Source organism: Gorilla gorilla, chromosome 5 (assembly GCF_029281585.2).
Source record: "Gorilla gorilla gorilla isolate KB3781 chromosome 5, NHGRI_mGorGor1-v2.1_pri, whole genome shotgun sequence".
NCBI classification, from domain to species: Eukaryota; Metazoa; Chordata; class Mammalia; order Primates; family Hominidae; genus Gorilla; species Gorilla gorilla.
The window spans coordinates 23,035,085-23,059,751 of NC_073229.2; the positions used below are offsets into that span (position 1 = coordinate 23,035,085).

Sequence of the window (24,667 nt, forward strand, 5' to 3'; positions counted from 1 at the left end):
AAAGACCTACCCCCATGATTCAATTACCTCCCACTGTGCCCCTCCCACAACACATGGGAATTCAAGATGAGATTTGGGTGGGGACACAGCCAAACCATATCATTCCATCCCTGGCCCCTCCCAAATCTCATGTCCTCACATTTCAAAACCAATCATGCCTTCTCAACAGTCCCCCAAAGTCTTAACTCATTTCAGCGTTAACTCAAAAGTTCACAGTCTCAAATCTCATCTGAGACAGGGCAAGTCATTTTTGTCTATGACCCTGTAAAATCCAAAGCAAGTTAGTTACTTCCTAGATACAATGGGGGTACTGGCATTGGGTAAATACAGCCTTTCCAAATGGGAGAAATTGGCCAAAACAAAGGAGCTACCAGGCCCCATGCAAGTGTGAAATCCAGCGGGGCAGTAAAATCTTAAAGCTCCAGAATGATCTCCTTCAACACCATGTCTCACATACAGGTCATGCTGATGCAAGAGGTATGTTCCCATGGTTTGGGGTAGCTCTGCCCCTGTGGCTTTGTAGGGTACAGCCTCCTTCCCAGCTGCTTCCATGGGCTGGTGTTGAGTGTCTGTGGCTTTTCTAGGTGCCTAGTGCAAGCTGTTGACTTCCTTCTGGCACCGTCATGGAGCTTATCCCATCCCAGCCTCTGACTTGAAGCTTTTTGCCTCCCTCCTGCCGCAAGCCCACAGTGTGCCATCCTGCAGGAGGCAGGCTCCTGGTTCTTCTTGGTTGTGGACCCCAGACCCATTCTGGGGTCTGGAGGGGTCTGGAGGACGGCGTCCCTCTTCTCACAGCTCCACTAAGTGGTGCCCCAGCAGGGATTCTGTGTGGGGGCTCCTACCCAACATTTCCCTTCTGCACTGCCCTAGCAGAGGTTCTCCATGAGAACCCCACCCCTACAGCAAACTTCTGCCTGGGCATCCAGGCGTTTCCATGCATCTTGTGAAATCTAGGTGGAGGTTCCCAAACCTCAATTCTTGACTTCTGTGTACTCACAGGCTCCACACCACATGGAAGCTGCTAAGGTTTGAGGCCTGCACCCTCTGAAGCCACAGCCCGAGCTCTACATTGACCCCTTTCAGCCACGTAACAACTGGGACACAGGGCACCAAGTCCCTAGGCTGCACACAGCATGGGGACCCTGGGCCTGGCTCATGAAACCACTTTTTCCTTCTAGGCCTCCAGGCCTGTGATGAGAAGGGCTGCCACAAAGACCTCTGACATGTCCCAGAGACATTTTCCCCATTGTCTTGGGGATTAACTTTCACCTTCTTGTTACTTATGCCAATTTCTGCAGCCAGTTTGAATTTCTCCTCAGAAAATGGGATTTTCTTTTCTATCGCATTGTCAGGCTACAGATTTTCCAAACTTTTATGCTCTGCTTTCCTTATAAAGTCAAATGCCTTTAACTGCACCCAAGTCACCTCTTGAATGCTTTGCTGCTTTGATATTTCTTCTGCCAGATACCCTAAATCATGTCTGTCAAGTTCAAAGTTCCACAAATCTCTAGAACAGAGGCAAAATGCTGCCAGTCTCTTTGCTAAAACGTAACAAAAGTTACTTTGCTCCATTTCCCAACAAGTTCCTCATCTCCATCTGAGACCATCTCAGCCTGGACTTCATTGTCCATATCACTATCAGCTTTTGGTCAAAGCCATTCAACAAGTCTCTAGGGAATTTCAAACTTTCCCACATTTTTCTGTTTTCTTCTGAGCTCTCCGAACTATTCCAACCTCTTCATGTTACCCAGTTTCAAAGTGACTTCCACATTTTTGGATGTCTTTTCAGCAGCGCCCCACTCTGCTGGCACCAATTTACTGTATTAGTTTGTTTTCACACTGCTGATAAAAACATACCTGAGACTGGGAGGAAAAATAGGCTTAATGGACTCACAGTTTCACATGGCTGGGGAGGCCTCACAATCATGGCAGAAGGTGAAAGGCACATCTGACATGGTGGCAGACAAGAGAAGAGAGCTTGTGCAGGGAAACTCCTGTTTTTAAACCCGTCAGATCTCATGAGACTTATTCACTATCACGAGAACAGCATGGGAAAACCTGCCCCCATGATTCAGTTACCTCCCACTGGGCCCCTTCCACAATGCGTGGGAATTCAAGATGAGATTTGGGTGGGGACACAGCCAAACCATATCACCTTTTATCTTTCAACTTAGACTATGCCTGTTTGGTTCTCTCTCTCTCTCTCTTTTTTTTTTTTTAAATCATAAATGTCACTGTTGTGTGTTAGGAGAACAAGGACACAGACCGTGCCTTCTTGGTCTCATGAGTGTGCTTTGTGTTGGAAGCTGAGTTAATGTGGTGTTGCACTGTCTGCTCCAGTGGAGGGCAGCATGGGGCTGTGCTGTCCCACACACCTGGTTCTGATCCTGGCATTTACTCTCTACTGTAAACCGAGATTAGATACATGAGCTGTTGCAGTCACATTTCCTCATCTGCAAAGTGGGAATGAGAGTAACGATTGTTCAGTGTATATGCCAGCCTCACATCAGCATAAGCATGAAGTGAGAGCAGGCATGAGAAGTGTTTAGCACGGTGCCCAGCATATAGTAAATGAACAGTAAATGTCAGTTACCTAGGAACACAATTTAGACATGCTTATTTTTTTCATATTTTATTAAAAAGTGAGATGTTTCAGATTATGAGCTGAATTTCATGACATTCAATGAAAAAAAATACCCACTGAGTGTTAATGAGCTGCTAGGTACTGTGTTAGGCTTTTTACACAGTTCCCCATGCTGAATTGTCACAGAAACTCTGTGAGATATTCTTATTTTTGACAAAATTGAAGCAGTGCGAGGTTAAGTAACTGGCCTGAGGTCACTCAGCTGCAAGTGATAAAGCTGGGATTTGCTTCTAGATCTGTGCTGGCTCTTAGATCCAGGCTGTCCCCCACCCGACCAGCTTTGTGGAGGCTGGTGTGTGAGCCTTCTGTTTACAATGCCTCTCTGTGTAGTCTGCAGGGATCTGAAGATAGTTTCCTTCGAGAACAGGTTGACGAGGAGGATCGAGGACCAAAGGGCTGTGCTGTGGCTCTGCCTGAGGCTGGGATGCTATTGGACTGTCCCCTCTGCTGCTTGATAGAGAGCACGGGAGTGATCACTTACTCTAGTGCCTCTGAACCCATACCCGGATTTCAGAATGAGGGGCCCATTAAATTGTGCCATACTCCATTTCTCATTTCATTGTGAGGTAGAGAAACGATCATATCATCTTACGATCCAAGCGCTAGTCAAAAGGATCCCTGTGTAGAGGAGTCCCAGGGAAACAGTGTGAAACTGCACTTGCACACACTGGTCTTTCTGCCAAGCAGAAGAATAATAGCTGTGGGACCAGTTACACCATTGCCAATGGTGGAGGAAATCGCCTGCCTTTTATTTTTCCCCTATTGCTTTGTGTTTGTCTTAGCAGGAGTCATTGTGGCTGAAATAGTGTTAATATCTTCTGTATGCTTGGGAGGTCCCACACTGGAGGATTTTATTACCCTCTGTGAGAGGGAAGAGGTGGTATTTACCATTAACTTTGTAGTAGGAATGGTTTTATTCCACTTGGCACTCTGCAGCGCTGGACTCCAGGGTACATGGTTGTGTGGACGCATAGGATATATATGGCGCTCTTAAAGAGTCACAGTGGTGGCATTGCCAGGTTTGTAAGGCCCTAGATAGGGATGAAGTGTAGGTCATGAATGACTTCATGCTGCGTGTGAGGTGGGCTTTGGAAACAGAATCAGTATTTGTATTCCCACATGGATGCTTCAGCCCTTAAAAGTGCCTCCTCTTCCTTATGACTGCCAGACACATTTACTGAGTCCAGAAGACACTCTTTTCTTCTCTTAGGGGAGAGACGAGATGTAAACAGCAAGGGCAAGGAAGGCAGCCCTGGGAATCGTGTCTGTGGGTACTCAACTGTTGCTTTATCTAAGTGGGAGCTGCGTAAGAGGGTCGAGCTGGTGTTCTTTTATCAGCAAAGCCCTGGATCTTTGTCTGGGACCTACACTCTCATTGTATTCTTCCACGAGTTAGTTCTATGGCCTTGGCGCCTGTGGAAAGTATTGAGCTAATGTTAGTACAAAATATTATATAACACCTATCGAGGGCGTTTTGGCAATATTTATTAAAATCATAAAAGCATTTACTCTTCAACTCAACAGGGTATTTAGTCACAGCATTGCTTTCAGTAGCAAAATACTGAATATTCTCCAAGTGTGTATCAGTAAGACTTCTTATATGAATGTGGGCCACACACAGGAATCTTTGGTAGGAGTAAGAAAAGGACTGAGGGCGTGCTCTATGCATTCATGTGGAGAGGCCTCCAGACACATCATTCAGTGAAAAAAGCGTGGTGCCGAATAAAGTACACACTATGCTGCTTGTTATATAACAAAGGAAGGAAAATAGAAACAGATATTTGTATTGGCTTAACATCTGGCAGTAAAAAGGAAACCCTGAGAGTTTACCGTAAGGGTCCAGGAGATTGGGGTAAGATGGGAAAGGGAGGTAAGTGAGACTTCTTTGTCATGCCCTATTACATAATGAGATGGATCCTGTTATAGTATTTTGATTTTGAACCTTGTGAACATATTTCCTATTCAAAACAAAACAATATATAAAAGAATGCTGTTAGAGCACTATTGAAACATCATGAAAAAATGGGCTCTATCAAAAGGTTGCGGGTCTTCAACAGAAGCAGAAGAGATGGAATCATCAGATGCCTTTGACAGTGGCGGCTGCACGATTTCCCGTGGTTAGATTGTGGTTATCGAGGATGATCCCAGCTCTTTAAGAATTTGTTTCCAGCCAGAGAGTCCCCTCCTTCCTTTTTCTTTCCACGTTCCTTTCCTTCCTTGGATACTAGCTGTTCAGAAAGTGTGAGTGGCAACCCTGATATTAGACCACTATATTCTACTATTTTTCTGGTGTCAACTGAGGGAAAATCTATTTTGAAAATAATGCCAAACACCAGTGATTAATGGCATATTTGTTTAGTTAATTTTAAAAAATTATTCATGGAGGGTACCCTTGGTATGGTGTAGAAAATCACTGGTATATGCTCTAGTTTGGGCCACTGATCTTTCAAAATTTAGATTCTACCACCTGTGGAAGGCAGTTCTGATAGCAAAGTCCCATCTTTAAATACAAACGGTATGGGAAACATCAGAAGAATCTCTTTAATGAGTCAATAAATCAGGGAAATGGAACGTGATGTTTATTCAGAATGAGATCCATAACGAAGGTGGGATGGAATGGAATGATGTCTACTTAAATGTTTATAGTATGTCAGACAGAGTGCTCAGGCCCTTCAGGGATTGGTGGGAAGAGACCAAACACACACACACACACACCCGCCCTGCATGTGTCCCTGGTTGGTCTAGCCAAAGGTGCAGAAGTGGGGAGGCTGGTACACAGAGCAGGCGAGGTACAGTGCTGCCTTCCCCATCCGTGTGGCAGGTAATGTCCTGCTGGAGTTGAGACAGGCTTAGAATTCTTGCTATACCTCTTCCATTTGGGCTCATGTCACTGTCCTGGAGGAATTTCTACTTATTTCTCAAGTCCCACTTGAGTGATTGCTTCTGGACTTTGGGCTCTCCTCATTCTTGAACAAACTCAACATCCTTATTCAGAGGAGAAATTCGAGTCAATGTCCAGATCTCCAAAGAGGATTGCTGCCTCTTGAGAAAACCTGGGCTCCCACAGGGTCTTTTCTTGAAACCACTGGGTGAGAGCAATCATTATCCACAGTGTAGAGAAGAGGCAGGTGGGGCTCAAAGAGGATAAGTAAGCTTCCCACGGTTTCACAGGAAAAATGGTAGAAGGCTGAGGCTTGAACCCAGGTGTGGTTTTTTTCCTAAAGTATACTTTCTTTTATGTGGCTCTAGGCTGAAAATTGAGGTGTATAATTTTTGACAGTTGCTGTAATCTCAGCGTTCTGAAGCCGTTAAAAAAGCTCTGAGCTTCATCTGTGTGGTTTAGGAAATTATTAAGTTCCCCTCCCCCATCACAAAAAGACACAAGGAAATAGAAAAAAAAAAACCAAAAAAACCCTTGGCATTATTTTCCACTAGAGATGTAGTTCATATATGCACTTAATTTTCCTTATAGCCCCAATAAGAAGTTAGTCTTATGCATAATGAATCCATATGATATGGATATGCTTACTGAAAATTCTCCTCTATTAATATATAACACAAAATACGTAATTTTTAGTAAATATTCTGACTTCTAATACTTGACATGTGAAATAAGTCACACTCAACATAGTTTTGAGCTAGTTATTTGGCATTGTATCTTTTAATACAAGAAGCATGTCAAGATGCTTTTTCAACTAGATATAATAATACCTACAGTAATTTTGAGATCATAGATTGAAAAACAAGAAGAAAGTGTATTTTGGGGGTAATATCAAAGTATTCAAGAAATAATTTCACTACCAATGATTTTTTTAAAAATCTCTGTTAATGTGTCAATGTAACTATTAATTAATTTATTTATTTGAGACTGAACCTTACTCTGTCACCCAGGCTGGAGTGCAGGGGCGCAATCTCGGCTCACCGCAACCTCCACCTCCCAGGTTCAAGCAATTTTCATGACTCAGCCTCCCGAGTAGCTGGTACTACAGGCATGTGCCATCACACCCGACTAATTTTTGTATTTTTAGTAGTGATGGGGTTTCACCATGTTGGCAAGGCTGGTCTCGAACTCCTGATCTTAACTAATCTGTCCGCCTCAGCCTCCTAAAGTACTGGGATTACAGGCATGAGCCACTGTGTCCAGCCCTCAATGTAACAAATTTAAATTGTTAAAATGTGTAAGAAAATATGGTATATTCGGAAAAAGTTCACATTAATATAATTTACTTTCAAATAATTACTATTTATGTTTGAAGTAGAGACACAGTGTACTCAAAAATAGTGCTTTGCAAATTTTGGCCTTTTTTATTTTTAGTTGACACATCATTGTACATATTTATGGGGTACAGAGTGACATTTTAATACATGTATACAATGTGTGATGATCAAATCAGGGAAATTAGCGTATCCATCATGATATTCTCTTCAATAAATGATTCTGGGCAAGTCCTGTCTTTCTCACCGTATACAAACCCAACTCAAAATGGTTTGAAGACTTAAATGTGAGACCTGAAACCATAAAACTACTAGAAGAAAACAGATGAATTACTTCAGGACACTGGTCTAGGCAAAGGTTTTATGGATAAGACTTCAAAAGCACAGATTTTGACTTTGTCTATTTATGTGAAAGAGGCAAATCTTAAAAACTGAAGAAGTCCTTAAAGTAGCAGAACAAAGGAAATGAATGGTGTATAGATTTGGCATTCTTTGTGGGGTCATGTAGATTTTAAAAGGAAACTGGGCAGAGGATCTGAGGGGGTAAAAAGGATTAAAAACTTCCTGGTCTCATTAGACACAACTTTTACCAGTCTGTGTTTTCTGTGTTAGTTTCTATGGTAGTATCAATAGGTTCTGCTCCATTAAATCGTTAGTGTTTATCATCTTGGTGGATTCTGAAAAACATCGGCTAACTTCCCTGCTTTTCTTGCTTTGCTATCTGTAGTTTTCACTGTGGAGCAGTTACCCACGTTGTTACCAAAAAAGACACCTGCAGGATGATTGAGGAAGAAGAAACTAAGGGCTTGTGGTGGCTGAGATCTTAAACCAAAAAAAGAGCAAGGGTTGATAAAACATATTTTATCTTAAGAATTTGTTCAACATTACAGAAATTTTCAATCCAAAGCTATAATTGTTTTTTCTCATTATAGAAGTGGTAAAGCAAAAGCCCTTCAGTGAAGGAAGGTTCCTGGAGAAGGGAGAGCCATCACATCACTTCTCAGTTCTATCCTTGTGTTGTGCTGACGCCATCAGCACCAGCAGCTCTAGTGGGTGTGTGTAAACAGGGACCTGTCTCTGCGGAGACGCGGCTTCCTATGAGACCATATGCAGTAGACATTTAGTTAGGGTTTAATAAACATTGATTATGGAATGACTTTAATCAACACTTGTAATTGTTTCGAGTGCTTATTAATGTCTTGAAATGTCTTCCTCTTGGACTAGGGAGAACCTAAGATATTACAGTTGTGAGAGATGGAGTTGTATAACTGAACTCTTCCATATTTATTTAACCTATCCAAAATGATTTTTTTTAACAGAACCTAAGAGCAAACTGAGAAAGTAAACTTGTGTAGCACTTACTTTACCGCTGTGTTCCAAGCATTTAGGTAATGTTTAATTACATAAAATTAATTATATTTAATTATATGAAATCATGATGTTAACCCTGAGTCCTGTTCCTGCTTTTGGTAAAATTCAGGCCAAATATCCAAAGCCATGTACACAAAATATATTGTTCCAAACTGTTGTCATAAAATGTTTTCCGCTTACCTTCCAAGAGTTATAAAAAAAGAAAGATAGAAATTATTTTGTCTGTCAGTCCTTCTGCACTCACTTCCATGTCCCAAGACCTCACACATTTCTGTTTGTTAGCAGGATTGTCTCTGGTGCTTTTTACAAAAATATTGATAGGGAATTGTTGGTCCCAAAGATGGGCAGGGATACAGGTGTATAAATCCCTTCTTCTCAGAATACAGTCCCAAATAAGCAGTGGCTCTGCGTGTCTTGAGCTTCCACACAGAAAAGTCGACTACTCAGGGGACGTGGGGACAGTTCTCCAACGGCCTGCAACAAGACCAGCTTTTTTTTCCCAGTTAGAAAAAGTGTTGATGCGATCTCGGCAATAAAAAGGAATGAACTATTGATAGGTGCAACAACACAGGTGAATCTTAAAATAACCATGATGAAAGAAGCAAGAAAAAAAGGAGTACATTCTGTATGTTTTCATTTTTATAAAATTCTAGGAAATGCAAACTCATCTATAGTGGCAGAACAAATCAGTGGTTGCCTACAGATGTGGGGGGTCAGGAGAAGAGTGGGGCAGTGGGCAGGTGGGTAGGATTACAAAGGGGCATGAGAAAACTGGGAGGTGATGTTTATGTTCATTGTCTTGATATTGTGGTGACAGTATCATGGGAGCATACCTATGTCAACATTTGTCACATTATACACTTCATATCTGTGCACTTTAATGTTTGTCTGTTATACCACAGAGAAAATAAGAGGGGGAAATATTGTATTACTGTTGTAAACAGAAATCAGTTGACACTTGTCATAGACAGCAGCTAAGAAGGAAAATAAATGCAATGAAAACAAATCAATTAAAGAAAACTCTGCCTTCTCCTGTGGAATCTGGGCCATAGGAAAGCCCCCCTGTGTTTGATAATTACACTCTTGTCTAATGTTTGACTCTCAAAATATCTTTTTTGATGGGCAGGCAATTATGTTTTAACTGTCAAGAGCTGGGTTTTGGGGCCGAGTGCCGTGGCTCCTGCCTATAATCCCAGCACTTTGGGAGTTTGAGTCAGGAGGATTGCTTGAGGCCAGAAGTTCAAGACCAGCCTGGTCAACACAGCGAGACCTCATCTCTAAAGTAAAAAAAGTAGAGAAATTAGCCAGGCATGATGACACGTGCTTGTAGTCCCAGCTACTCAGAGGCTGAGCCAAGAGGATTGCTTGAGCCCAGGAGTTTACAGTTACAATGAACTATGATTGGGGAGCCACTGCACTCCAGCCTGGGTGACAGTGTGAGATCCTATCAAACAACACAAAACAAAAAAACAACAAGAGCAAGAGCAGGGGTTTTGGAGTTGGGCAGACCTAGGTTTGGCACAGTGGCCCAGTCACCTGCTAGCTATGGGACTTTGGGCAAGACAATTGCCTTTTTTTTTTTTCCCGAATCTATGAAATGGGTTGGTAGAAGCATAGTAAGTCCTCAATAGATAGAAGCCATTTTTGTCATTATTTTTATTTGCTTCACATTTTGATTCCCACAAGATTTAACATGCAGGTAGTTTGGGGTGAGAACATACGGTATTTTAAATTCACAAGAGGGCATGTTCATATTACCATGGAGAATCTAGTCCTTTAGCAAAGTGTTGCCTAAAAAAAGAAGAGGTCGGCAAGGAAGGGAAAGGGACACAGGGACAGGAACACAGGATTTGTCAAAATGCCCACTTTTTTCTGTGTTCTTCTCAGTGGGCATCAAGCTCCTAGGTGACCCTCTGATATGGTTTCTCTGCTTTTAGTGACCTCTGCTCTTTGCAGGCTTTGATTGTTCTGAATTCATTAGTCTTTTCCCTTGTTAAATAGTAAGGCCATTGCTTAAATTACAGCACTTTTTCTCAAAAGTGCTGTATTTATGTTTGCTTATTTAGAAATTTATTCTGGCATTTAGCATGTGCTTTTTAATCATTCATCTGTAGGAAAAATGTTGGACTTTAAAAATGTTTTACTTAAGATTGACTGATAGATTTGGTTTAATCTGACTTTTTATTAGCTTTATAAACTTAAAAATAATATATATATTTATATATACTTATGGAAGTAAAAGTTGATCAGTTTATCTTGAATTGGTCATATTGTTGATATGTAAGTTTGGAGGAAAATATAGTAAAAATATACTCTCTTTAACTCTGAAATAATGTCATTTTCATGTATAGAAACTAAAAGAATTACTTGCTTTCCCATGATCTTGGCCTAGTGTTTTCTTCTGCCAGCTGGTGGCAGGGATTTGACAAGTGATTGATTTGGTTTCAGAGGGTCCTGGAATTACACAAAGTGTTTTTTATATTGGAGAAGACATGCCCAGTTTTTCACAAGTTTTAAGATTTATTGCCTCACCCTAACATGTTGCAAATTAGTTTGTTTGCTATTTATTTTACTCAGAATGTAGTAATTGGTGTCATTAGTGGAAGGGAAAATTTGATCACAAGAAAGGGCAGACAGCTATTTAACACTACTTATTTGTTTCTTTGGCAACTTTGCAGAGCTGGAGATAAGATGGGTAGACTGCTACTTCCCTTTTACACATCCTTCCTTTGAGATGGAGATCAACTTTCATGGAGAATGGCTGGAAGTTCTTGGCTGCGGGGTGATGGAACAACAACTGGTCAATTCAGGTAAAAAAGAATCCCACATTTTATTTACACGTGCTCTAAAGGAACCCTCCCTTCTCAGGCAGCCCCTTTGCACACTTGCAGATATTTACATACTTCTATGCGGGCAGCAGCATCACTGGTCTCTCTTCAGATTCCCCTCTAGATTTGTCTTTGATACTAAGCCCTGGAAAAACTTATTTCTCACATCTGTATTTGCAAAGGCTCTTTGTCTTTGGAGATCCACCTTGTCAGCACTTGGCTGCTGGATTTGTACTTTGTGATTTCGTATTTGTTGATATGTTGCTTTGTAATTACCCCAAAGGCATTTGCTGCATGTCACAGGAGTGTAGTTTGTCTTTCAGACTATTTAAGAACAAAGACAATGCATAATCCATTTTTGTTCTTACTGCACTTAGTATAGTGTCCCAAATTCAGCAAGTATTTTATAAATACACTAAAACCCAGTGTAAAAACACTTAGGCCCCTAATGCTTAATCCATCACCTCCCTCTGCATAGGCGGCGCCACCTGACTGAGAGAAAATGGAAACACGAGGTTGCTGATTGAATTCTACGCATATCTATAGGCATTTCAGAAAGATCTGTCTGGCTCTTTTCTGTAAGACCATTGCTTAATAAAAATGATGGTTTCTAAGTGTAATTTCAGAGCTGTGAGGTTTTTTTTAAAGTCACTATCAGAATTTAGTATTTTTTAAGTCACTATCTGAATTGAGTAATTTTTAAGTCACTATCTGAATTGAGTATTTTTTAAGTCACTATCTGAATTTGATTTTTTAAGTCACTGTCTGAATGTAGTACTTTTTTGAAGTTACTATCTGAATTTAATTAAAAAATTTAATATAATTTAATTAATTAAAAAATATTACAGGCTCATGCACTTTAGGAGGCCGTCCTAGCACTTTGGGAGGCTGAGGTGGGTGGATCACCTGGGGTCAGAAGTTTGAGACCAGCCTGGCCAACATGGTGAAACCCTGTCTCTACTAAAAATACAAAAATTAGCTGGGTGTGGTGGTGTGCCTATAATTCCAGCTACTTGGAAGGCTGAAGCATGAGAATCAGTTGAACCCAGGAGGCAGAGGTTGCATTGAGCCGATACCGCTATACTGCAGCCAGCCTGGGCGAAAGAGCAACACTCAGTCTTAAAAAAAAAAAAATATATATATATATATAAAATATATATATTTGTATATAATATATATATTATATTATATATTATAATATTGTATTATATATTATATAATATATTATATATAATATAATATCTTATAATATATATTATAATATATATAATAGATATATAAAATATATATAATATGTATATTTTTATATATAATATATATAATATATATTTTTTTATATCCCAATCATATATATATATATATATATATATATATATATATTTCAGAGTATAAATCCTCCAAAAAAAAAGGGAAAGTTGGTTTGGATTGGGCATTTGAGCTCACTGCATAAGCAGTGAGCACCAAATTGGATAGGAACTGATGTGGATTGTTCAGGAAACCTTTCCGGCTCTTCTCCCTTAGAAGGACATTTGCTGCTTGGCCTTGGAGGGCAGCTCTGAGTCAGGGTTCACCGCCCAGCCTCCTGTAGCAGAATGAAGAGAGGTCCTTCTTGGTAACTAAGAAATGTGAATAGACCATGGGTAAGGATAGGATATCTGGTCATGGGCTTGGAAAATGAGGATGAGCAGAGAGTGACGAGACAGGGTGCATGAAGTGCAGGAGCTTGTGTTACCTCGGCTGGGAGACTGGAGGCCTGGCCTTCCCTTCTTACTTTTAGGTACTCTCCATCTGCAGGGGCCTGGACTCCACAAGCTCCCAGATTCCTCTTCATCCTGCTGAGGAAGCCTCAGGAGAAAGCCCAGCACAGGGCTGGAAGCTTCGTGGGCAGTTTTAAAATAGGTGAAGAGCTGTCCTAGAGGAGAGGGAGCACAGAGGTTGACATCAGGACCTGGGAGGAGAAGTTGTGAGGCCTGGGCTTGGGTGTCTGGAAACCCAGGGTTTCTGTTAATTAACAGCTGTGTCTCCTTAGGCAGGGTTCATCACCCCACGAGCCTTGGCTTTCTCATGCTTAAGATGGGTACAAGGATACACCCTCAGAGTTCCATTATGGGGACAGACTGAGGGGATTCCTCTCAAGTGCTTAGCAAAGGGTCTGGCACACAGCAAACATTCAGTAAAAATTAACTGCTGATGTTGTTGTACTTAAAATTTTTCTAATGGCTAGAGCCATGTGTCAACAGAGGGTCCCCTTAGTAGGAAATATTTGAACAGATGTTGTTCCTGCCTGTGATAGAAACAATTTCTAACCAAGTGTAATTTGTTACCTCTTTGACCTGTAGTCATGTCTGTGTCCGCCATTTTATGCTGAGTGAGTGATTTTACAGGAAAAAAGAAAAGTAAGAGTAATAAACGGGAAGAAAAGGAAAATCAGCCTAACAGATGTATGTGCATCTCAACAGAAAACATAAAATACTGGGCGTGAATATGAAAGATTTAATCTCTCCTTGAGTAGGAGCTGACTTCAGATACCTCTGTGATGATTTGATAGTTTTGTTTTTTAGAAAAAGACTTCAATGACTACTAGGCTTCCTCCCAGGAGTGCCTGGTGTCAGGGGGCTGAAGCTCAGAAAGCAAATCGGGGATGATCAGCTTACACATCAGTTGTCGCTTGGAATTGCGCTTCCTTGCACGGTTTCCAGTATCCTTGATGGGTTTTTATGAGGTTTATTCACACAGTAATTGGCTGAATATTGTTATCTGAAACAGATTTCCAAGTCATTATTGCACGTTAATGAGGCTGCTGTTCTGCAATTAGATCAGCCACGTTAGATATTCTTGAATGGAATGGCAAAGTGAAAAAGACACCTAAGTTGTAAATATGTTTCAGAGATTCGCAGTGATGGTAGGATGTGCTTTGAGTTTTGGGGAAACTGTACACTTAAAAATTAATTAATTAATTAATTAATTTTTGAGACAGAGTCTTGCTCTGTTGCCCAGGCTGGAGTGAAGTGGCGTGATCTCAGCCCACTGCAACCTCTGCCCCCGCTGGGTTCAAGCGATTCTTGTGCCTCAGCCTCCTGAGTAGCTGGGATTACAGGCGCCCTCCACCACACCTGGCTAATTTTTGTATTTTTAGTAGAGATTGGATTTCACCATGTTGGCCAGGCTGGTCTCGAACTCTTGACCTGAGGTGATCCACCCACCTTGGCCTCCCAAAATGCTAGGATTACAGGCATGAGCCACTGCGCCCAGCCATAATATTTAAATTAAATATTTCACAAGAGAAGGAAACTAAGGAAATGGAAGAAGAGACAATTTTATAGAACAGATTCTGTGTAGACTTTGCTATTTGAATTTGAAGTTATTATGACAAAGTTCTGCTGTGTGTTCTCAAATTCGAAGGTGTTTGGATGTCTATAGTTAAAATCTGTAAACTGCCTGGCAGTCACTAACCACAGACATTTGCAAGTGCAGCTAAATTTTCTGTTTTTTGAGTTCTTATGGCATGGAGAAAGACCGAATATGTATACTTTATCCCACTCGTGCAGTTTTGCTATTCTTTCTATCTCTTCTTCTATATTTCCTCCCCTGCTCTCTCTTCCTTTTTCCTCCCTGCCCCTGCTCTTCCCCTCTCTTTACTTTTCTTCATTCCCTTCTCTTTTAAAAGAGAACTTCCAAGAAACAATATAATTGATGACTCCCCTTTAAGGTTCTTATAGAGAATCAGGTGAGTGCTAAAATAACCAGAAAACAAAGAAACTGATGGAGCAATGATAGTGGCAGACATCAGTTGAGCCCTTCCTGTATGCCAGCATCCCATAAAGCATGCTGTATATGCTTTCTTTCATTTAACCATGATAACAAGGTTCCAAGGTAGACGCTATTATAACCTGTGTTTTACAGAGCTGGAGAAAGGTAATTCAGATCAAATAGCTAGACAGTGCTAGTGAAACTTGCCAAGTCTTTCTGACAACAGTTAACTAATAAGCTATGCTCCCCAAATAGTAAATTGCATGATTTTGAAGTTGCTAAAAATTCATTTCAAATAAATCATTCTGCCTAACATAGAATGAAAGAACTGAAACAAAATGAAACAAATACATAGCAGACAAAACTTTATTTGTTCTGTAGTTACCTCTAAGGAAGGGCTATGCCACCATGTGTGTTCTCTCCCTGTGATAGAGTGTATTTAATTAAAGCATGAAATTAGATTGCTAATTTGAAAAGTCAGTGAAGACATTTTATTACACATTTAAGCGACTGTGGCATATATGTGTTTTTATGTGTGGAACACAGCTCTTTTAAATGGCTTGTAGCATTTTACTTTATTTCTTCTTCCTTAAGTCGTAGTGTCTTCACCGTTGCTTTCTGGATCCTTAGACTGAGTGATTGTGATGTGAGTGGTGACCGTTTTCAGGCTGACTTGGTTGTTTTTTCCTTAGGGAGGTATTTTGAGGACAGTACTGAGTCACGTCCCCAAATACTACACACTTGCCTCCCACTGGGTTGACTCAGGCTGCTGTGTCTTTTCACATAGTAAATGGAGCACCGTGTCCAAAACCATCACTGGGACAACTATGAGCCGTGATCATGCCAGGAAGGAATTTACCATTCCTTGCCCCTGTGAAGTTTAGAAGATTTTATGTGGGCCAAGAGGGAGAAGAAGCTTGATAGTTGAAAATATCTTTTTAAAAGTGAAATTACCTTCCTTACCTTTTTGTCAAAATTTAAAAATTGGCTCTTTTGGGAAAACCTTATAAATAGGTACATGAACACCTTCCGGTTTTGAAGGATCATTATTGGCTTGCTTATCAAATATTTCTTCAAAGTCCTTCTAAGGCTATAGCGAAGTGAATCAGCATTGCTCCTGCTTTTGAAAATATCACAGCACACACAGACATACAAACAAATGATTACAGTACCATGTGGTAAGTATTCATAACAGGGGTACCGTGGGCACAATGTGTGGGGAAGAGAAGGATTAGAGAAGGTGGTGCCAGGCCTTTCCCTGGTTACAATCAGGATGGAATATTGATGCGATAGATATTTGAAATGTGCATCCCAGAGTTAGTTAGGTTCTTGTTTGCAAGGAGGGATATACTTTCTCTTTGCTTTTCCTATATTAGCATGAATCTATTTCCAGTCTGTCCCTGTCTCTGGTAGTTGATCTCTATAGCCTCTACACATACTTAACATGGTTCACTGTTGTTGATCTCAGTTGGTGAATCTGTAATAGCATGGACCAAGGCTGTACTGGTAATAAACATGCCTTTAATATAATTAGTGTCTTGTGTGTGCAAGGCACTGTGCTGGACAGAGGAAATTAGGAAAATGGATGAAACACACCTTCTCCCTGTGAAAACTTGTAGTTCTGTGTAGTAGGGCAGATAAGATTATATCGTTAGAACATAGTCATGCATATAAACGCATTTTGTGAGAACGAGCTTTGTGAGATGAGAAAAGGGAACTGTGTCTATCAGTTGGATCAGTAGAGACTTCATAAAGGAGATGGTCTTTGAATTGGGCCTTAAGTGGTCATTCTCAGATGTGTGACTAGTAATTTCTTGGAGAGGTTATTTAAAATGTCTGTTCATAGAGCATCAGAGTCTGGAGGTCTGGGATGGAGATCAAGATATGCATATTAAACAAATACCCTAGATAATTCTTACGAATGACTCACATTCAGACCATACTTTGAAAACCCTATCTGTAGCGTAGGTTGAATATTTTTCCCAATTTTTTTGGGATATAATTGAAGTGTAATGAACTGCAGATATTTAAAGTGTACAGTTTGATCAGTTATTGACATACGTATACACCAGTGAAACCATCACCACAATCAAGATGATAAATGTTTTCATTCCCAACTGTTTCTCATGCCCTTTTTGTAATCTGTTCCTCCACCCATCCCTGTCTTCAGGCAACCACTGATCTATCTGCTGTCATTATAGATTAGTTTGGATTTTCTACTATTTTATATAAATGGAATTGTACAGTGTGTATTCATTATACCTGGCTTCTTTCACTCAGCATATAATGATTTTGGGATTTATCCATGTTGTGTGTACTGTGTATCAATTTATTCCTTTTTATTTGGAGTAGTGTTTCATTGTAAAATTCTTTGTGTGGACATATATTTCCATTATCTAGAAGCAAAAAGCCTATGAGTGGAGTGTTCTATAAATGTCAGTTACATCAAGGTAATTGAATAGTGTTTAGCTCTTCTTTCTATGTTTACTGATTTTTTGGTCTTAGTACTCTATCAGTTGCTCAGAAAAGAGTAAGATTTTCTACTATGATTATGGACTTGGCTATTTTACCCTTTTATCTGTCAATTTTTCTTTATGTTTTTTTGAAGCCATATTATTAGGTGCATATATTTTCATAGTAGTTATGTTTTCACGAGGAATTGTTCCTTTTATCATTGTGAAATGTCTTTCTTTATCTCTGGTAATTTTCCTTGGACTCTGTTTCATTTATATTACAATATCCATTCCTGTCTTGTCTTCCTCCCCAGTTACCTTTATATTGTTATAGTTACATATATTACATCTACATACATTGAAAACCTCGTGATTCAATGTTACACTTTTCCTTTAAGGAGTCATATGCATTTTTTAAAAAATTAAGAGGAAGGTAGTTTTCTTTTATATTTTCTTAGCTGTTTCCCATTTCTCTTGCTGTTCCTTTATTCCTGAAAATACATGTTTCTTTCTGGTTATTCTTTTTTCCTTCAATAAGAAAAACTTTCCTTAGCATTTTTCATAGACCACGTCAAGTGGTGATAATTTCTTAGCGTTATTTTATGTGAGAATGTTTTTATTTCCCCTTTAGTTTGAAGGATGTTTTTATTGAATATAGAATTCCGGATTGATGGATTTTTATTTTTTTTCTCAGCAACTTAAAGATGTTGATCCATTGTCTTCTGCCCTATAGTTCTAAAGAGACATCCACAATCTTTTCAGTCATTCTTCACTTGTAAATACTGTTATCTTTCCTTTTTTAAAAAAAAAATTATTAACTATAATTTTTTACTGTGCTGTCTTTAGTTACTTTCAAGGCTTCTACCCATCCCCCCCCCCATCTTTGTTTTTCAGCCATGTGATTTTGATATGTCTAGGTATGGTTTTCTTTTATCTCACACTTATGACAGATCTTTTGATTTTGTCCCAGGAGACCCTGAGACTGCTTACTTTTTTTTTTTTTTAAATCTTTGTCTTTCTGTTTTTCAGATTGGATAATTTCCACAGATCCATCTTCATGTTCATTGATTTTGTTCTCTGTCGTCTCCATTCTGCTGCCTTGATCACCAAATATATTTTTATTTCAGTGCTTTTTTTTTGTTTTAAAATTTGCATTTGGTTTTGTTTTATAGTTCCTGTTTTTCTTCTGAGAATTCCTGTATTTTCATTTCTATCAAGTTTGTTTTTCTTTACCTTATAGAGCAAAGTGACAGTGGTTGCTTTAAGTACACGTTGAATATCCATTATCCAAAATGCTTGGAATGAGAAGTGTTTCAGATTTTTGGATTTTGGAATATTTGCATTATACTTACTGTTTCAGCATCCCTAACTCAAAAATCCCAAATTCAAAATGCTCCAATGTGCATCTCTTAATGGGCATCATGTCCATGCTCAAGAAGTTTCATATTTTGGAGCATTTTGGATTTTGGATTTTTGGATTAGGGATACTGAACCTGTATCTGATAGTTCCAATGTCTGGATCGTCCTGTGATTGACTTTTGTTAAGAATTGGTGATATTTTCCTGGTTGTTTATAAACAAATTTTGGATTGTATATTGCACTTTCTGAATGGCATCCTGTCATCTGTGGTGACTGTTGCAGTTTTAGTAGGGTGATCAACCTGGTGAGCTCTAGGCTTTCAGTGGAACCTGCTTCCTAGGGGCAGCGATTCAGTTCTCAGTGTAAGTCTTTGTTGTGCTTATTTTTGTCCATCCTGTACTTAAGGGGTTAGTCTGCAACTTGTGTGAGTGGTTCAGATCTCAGTTCAGTTTTCTCAGCCTTTTCTGTGCTGGTTGGAGTCTGTGCTGTGCATGTGTCACTCCAGTGTCAGGCCGATATCTGTGCAGGTTTCCACATAGAATTCGGGCATCCTTTCCTGGGCTTTCTCTACCCCAAGATCATACCCTCAGACTCCTCAACTCGCAGAATCCCTTTATCTGCGGACAAACAGACAGGCTTCTCTTTGAGTTTAGTTGCCTGTGTTGTTGTGCAGCTATGCAACTGGGGCTCACCTTTGGGGCAAAATCATGTGAGAAGAAAACAAAGCAGGAACTTCACCCTGTGTGGGTTGCCTTTCCAAGTGTTGACTCTCCTGTATAATTTTTCTGTTTGTTTACTTTTCAGAGTCCTCTGTTAGTTGTTTAGAGATTTTGGTCGTAATCAGAGAGAGGGATAGACTGGTGGGCTCATGCCCCCGTAGTGGACCTGAACTGTAGTTTGGGTTGTGAATGCACTCCAGGTGAAAAGATAATTGCGTGACACACATATGTGGTACTGGAAACGTGGTGGTATTGGCTCCACTTGTCTATTTACTCTGTCAACTTTATTAATCAGAATTAAGCCTGGTACATTTTTGAGGCCAGTTAGTTGAGGCTGTCTAAGATCTGTGAAACTCTGGCTCGCTTCCTTCCTCCTGCCCTCCCTTCCTTTTCCATTCCTTTCTTTCACCTTCTTAACTTTCCTCTCTTCCTTTAAGTCAGTCTTGCCCCTTTTAGTGCCCATTCAGAATAGCAAACAAATACACATCAGCCTCATGTGTAGGTTTTGCCTCAAGTTCCTCCTAGTGACATATTTTCAAGCTGCCAGAATGGAGATGTCTGTTCAGATATTTACTTAGCCTTTTTCCCTTTTCAAAACAGCTAAGATGGTGAGACTTTTTTTCTGATATAAAAGCAATCTGTAATCATTGAAAAATTAAGAAAATAAAATATAAAAATGAAAATGAAAGTAATTCCATGATCCTACATAAAATAGATTCTTTATAAAATTTAATTCCTATATAAAACTGTAAATCTTTATGCATATCTATAATTGTCAGATATACCTACATATAGAAGTTATATATGTATTTTATGAAAAGTAGAATCATACTTTGAATATTTTTTGTATTAATTTTTTCTGCAAGAAATGTGACATAAGTGTCCTTTGATGTTACCAAATATTTATCTACATCATCATTGTCAGTGGCTGCACTGCCACTGTGGATGGATCTTTCTGGCCACCCCCATGTTGATGGGTTGTTGACAATAACATTTTTATCCATGTGTCCTGTGCAGTTGTCTTAATATTTTCCTGGGATAAGTTTATAAAAGTGGAATTACTGGTTTTTTCCTCCCTAGGTTTATGATGCATATTCATAGGCACACTGGAAAAAAAGTACCTGCAGTATTTGAAAGAGTTGATTTTTCCACACCCTTACCAACATTGAACATTATCAATCTCTTTACTCTTTACATTTAACAGGAAAAAAATGTATACTGGTGTTTTGTTGTTATTGTTTTTTAGAAGTGGAGTGGGGGTGTCTCACTGTGTTGCCCAGGCTGGACTTGAGCTCCTGGCCTCTAGTGATCCTCCCACCTCAACCTCCCAAGTAGCTGGGAGTACAGGCATGTGCCACAGTATCCAGTTTATACTGGTGGTGTTTTAATTCCCTTTCTTTTTTTCTGGTCACTAGTGTCACTGAACATGTTCCCAGAAGCTATTGGCTCAGTCCATTTTCTTTCTTTTTTTTTTTTTCTTTTTTGAGACAGAGTCTCTCTCTGTTGCCCAGGCTGGAATGCAGTGGCACAATCTTGGCTCCTTGCAACCTGCATCTCCCGGGTTCAAGTGATTCTCCTGCCTCAGCCTTCTGAGTAGCTGGGACTACAGGTGTGCGCCACCCCAACCGGCTAATTTTTGTATTTTTAGTAGAGACCGGGTTTCACCATTTTGGCCAGGCTGGTCTCGATCTCCTGACCTCAAGTGATCTGCCTGCCTTGGCCTCCCAAAGTGTTGGGATTACAGGTATGAGCCACTGCGCCCAGCCACTCAGTCCATTTTCTTATGAGACTAGAAAGGATGCTAGAATATATTCTGCAAGTTTTTCTTTTTATTCTTTCACTCCAAATGATAACCTTATTCTCATCTTTGTTGAAGCCCTCTGTGTATCCCTCCCTGTCAGTGTCTTCACTCCTTCCCTCTCTCCCTCCCTTCTATAAGCAATCACATTCTGAATTTTGTGTTATTACCTTGATTTTCATTAGAGTTTTACTATTTATATTGTAAAACAAGTTGACTTTCATGTGCTTTTATGTTTTAACAAATGAAATCACAGTATAGCTCCTTTCATGACTTTAGGTTTTCATGCGTTAGTGTGAAGTTCATCTGTGTTGTCATAGGTAGAGTTTTAGTTCTTTTGTTTTTTGCAGCTTATATGCTACTGGATGAATGTTCCATAGTTCATTCATCCATTCTTTAATGAATATTTGCTTGGTTACAATTTTCTTTTTGCTGTTACAAATGCTACTGCTGAACATTCTTGCACCTCTGAATGTATAGGTGTAAGAGTCTCACTGAGCTATGTTTTACCTAGCAGTAGAATTGCTGAAAGGCAGCACTTATGAGCATCTTTGGGTATCATCAAATTGTTTCCCAAAGTGGTTGGCCCAATTTATATTGTCTTGAGCCTTTCTAAAGTTCCCTGGTGTTTTACATCCTCTTTAACACTTGACGTTGTTCAACTTATTTTGGCAGTCTGATACGTTTAAAATAGTATCTCTAGCTGAGCTTGGTGGTGCACCTGTAGTCCTAGCCTAGAGGCTGAAGTGGGAGGATCACTTGAGCCCAGGAGATCAGGGCTGCACTGAGCCATGATGCCACCACTCCACTCCAGCCTGGGTGGTAGAGTGAGACCCTCTCTCAAAAATAAATAAATAAATAATAAGTTAAATCAAATGGTATATTGTGGTTTTTATTTGCATTTACCTGGTTATTACTGTTAAGTTTGAACACAATTTTATATATTTATTTGACATTTATAGTTTTTCTTTTGTTCATTTTTGGGTGAGGCTCATTTCTGTCTTCTAAAACTGGCAGGAATTCTACATTTATATCGGTTACTAATCATTTGTCATTTCTATGTATTGCAATTATATTCTTCAGGTTTGTGGCTTTTCTTTTTCTGTTCTTTTTTTAAGTTGCTCTTTCATAAATGGAATGTGTATATATATATACACACAGACACACACATTTCTTTTTTTTTGAGTAGCTTTAGGTTTCTTTATATAACATCATTCTCCAAAAAAGTCACTTCACCAGGGATTGTGCGTGGGAGTAAGTTGGCAAGTTTCATGAAGATAACCCTTTTGCTTGTCATGCTTGATTCTGTAGTTTAAGTCTCTCATGTTACTGCCTTATCATTCATATTTTCAGCATTGGGATTCTAAATATTTAATGACTTTCAAGCATTTACCCTCTCTTTCCTAGTGTTCTGTCAGATTTAGTCCCACCCTCGGTGACAGTTTCCCTTGGCTGGGAAGTCGTACTCTAGGATGTGCTTCTTTGACTAGGAAATGTAGCTCAGAGCTTGCCTGGGAGCCCAGTGATGCCCTTTTCACTGAATTGGATTTATGTCCTCCTGTTTTTTAGTTTTCCCTAATCCTGCTTCTCATCCACACCAGGCCTCTGGTATTTCCATTACTGTAATAAAAATAAAGGCTTTGTCAACTTGTCTCAAGCTGTGGTATCTGTCTACATTTCTGATGTTTTTGCAACTGTTGTGTTATGTGTTGTGTACTGTCTGTGGCATGATTTCTAGATATAAGAAACATCTGGAAAGCCGAGATTCTGTCCTGTATGTTCATTTCAATGTCTAAGGTCTTGTATGCTTGCCAGATATATAAAGCAGTTTCCATTTAACTTTCCAGTTTCCCCCCATCAATGTGGACTTAATTTTCCATTTTAAACTGTTATCCTTTTTCCTGTTGTCTTCTCCCATTCATGAAACAGTAACGCCAAAAACACAGTCTAACCATTAGCTTTTTACATGTAGAAGCTGTTGGCACAGTTTGTGAGTGAGCAAATAAAAGGTGTGGATTGAAAAGAAATGGAATTTGGCAAAGTTGGTATTGATGCAAGTGGTCCCTTCTTTTATCAGACTGTAGGATTGTTCCAAGTTCTTCACCCCTCCCTGTATCTGTGTACTTGGTTCCCTGACTTTGAAGCACTGTCTGCTATGAGAAGAATATACTTCTTTGCCCTATTGATTTGGAGCTTGCCCCTGTAACTGCTTTGGCTAAAGGGAAATTAGCAGATGTGACAGGAAAAGAGGCTTGAAATGTACTTGGCAGTTGTTTTTTTGCCCTTTTTAGCTTCTGCCATTATGAGGTGAACATGCCCTATGTAGCTTGCTGGTTCCAGAACAGTAAGAAGCATGTGGAGTGGACCCGAACCAACCTCAGGGCCTGAAGCCCAGCCAGTCTGGACCAGCTGAGCCCCAGCCCCGCAGACGGGTGGTGGTTGTTGCATGCCACTGAGATTTTGTAGTGATTTGTTGATCAGCTGTAGCTGGCTGATAAAACATACATTGTAGTTGTCATATTCTTTTTCAGCTTACCAAGGGCTCATAGAATGCTTAAGATTCTCTCTTCCAAAATCATTTCACAGAAAATTCAGCTCATTTATTTCTCTCAAGTATTTCCTCTTCACCTCCCTTTCTAACTTAGCAGGAAGGATATTTGGAAAGAACTTGACTTTTTTACTTCCCTCCCTCTGCAGAGAAGCCACTGAAATAGTTTCTCAATATTTTAGTGGGTTGTGGTGGTGGTTCTGAAAACCAGACAGGGATTGGGGGTGGGAATGTCCTCTACATGGGAGGTTTTTGAAAAGCTACTGATATATGGAAGATCCTCGTGTGTGTGTGTGTGTGTGTGTGTGTGTGTGTGTGCATGTGCATGCACGGACGTGCGTATGTTCGCAATAGAATCTTTTTAAAATTTTAGCGCAGGCTGGGTGCAATGGCTCAAGCCTGTAATCCCAGCACTTTGGGAGGCCAAGGTGGGCGGATCACAAGGTCAGGAGTTTGCGACCAGCCTGACCAACATGGTGAAGCCCCGTCTCTACTAAAAATACAAAAATTAGCTGGGCATGGTGTCAGGTGCCTGTAATCCCAGCTACTTGGGAGGCTGAGGCAGGAGAATCGCTTGAATCCAGGAGGCAGAGGTTGCAGTGAGCCGAGATTGCGCCATTGCACTCCAGCCTGGGTGACAAGGCGTGACTCTGTCTCAAAAAAAAAAAAAAGAGAGAGAGAAAAAAATCTTAGTGCCAGGTGTCTGAATTTAATTAGTCTCAGGTCGAAGACTCTGGAATCAGTGGAATGTAAGCTTCATAAGGGCAGGGAATTTTTTTTGGTTTTGATGACTGTGGTATTCCCAGTTCCTAGAACAATGCCTAGCACATAGAAGACACTCAATATCCATATATAAATTAGATGGATGGCTGTGTGGGTGGGTGGACCCCCCACTCCTCATCCCAATGTTCGTTATTCTTGCTTCAGGCTCATGGAAACAGTAAAATGTTGGGGGGGGAAACTGACCTAATTTTTGAAGCTT

General features: G+C 40.0%; 1 protein-coding gene across 5 annotated transcripts in view; it reads left to right on the forward strand.

Moving 5' to 3' along the window:
* The window catches only part of FARS2 (phenylalanyl-tRNA synthetase 2, mitochondrial), a 511,717-nt gene that overhangs the window by 160,211 nt on the left and 326,839 nt on the right, over window positions 1-24,667 (forward strand). For all 5 annotated transcript variants that reach the window (XM_055391452.2, XM_055391451.2, XM_004043229.5 and 2 more), the window contains one exon: window positions 10,909-11,040. In XM_055391452.2, coding sequence (XP_055247427.1) covers window positions 10,909-11,040 — 132 coding nt within the window. The remainder of the gene's footprint in view (window positions 1-10,908; window positions 11,041-24,667) is intronic.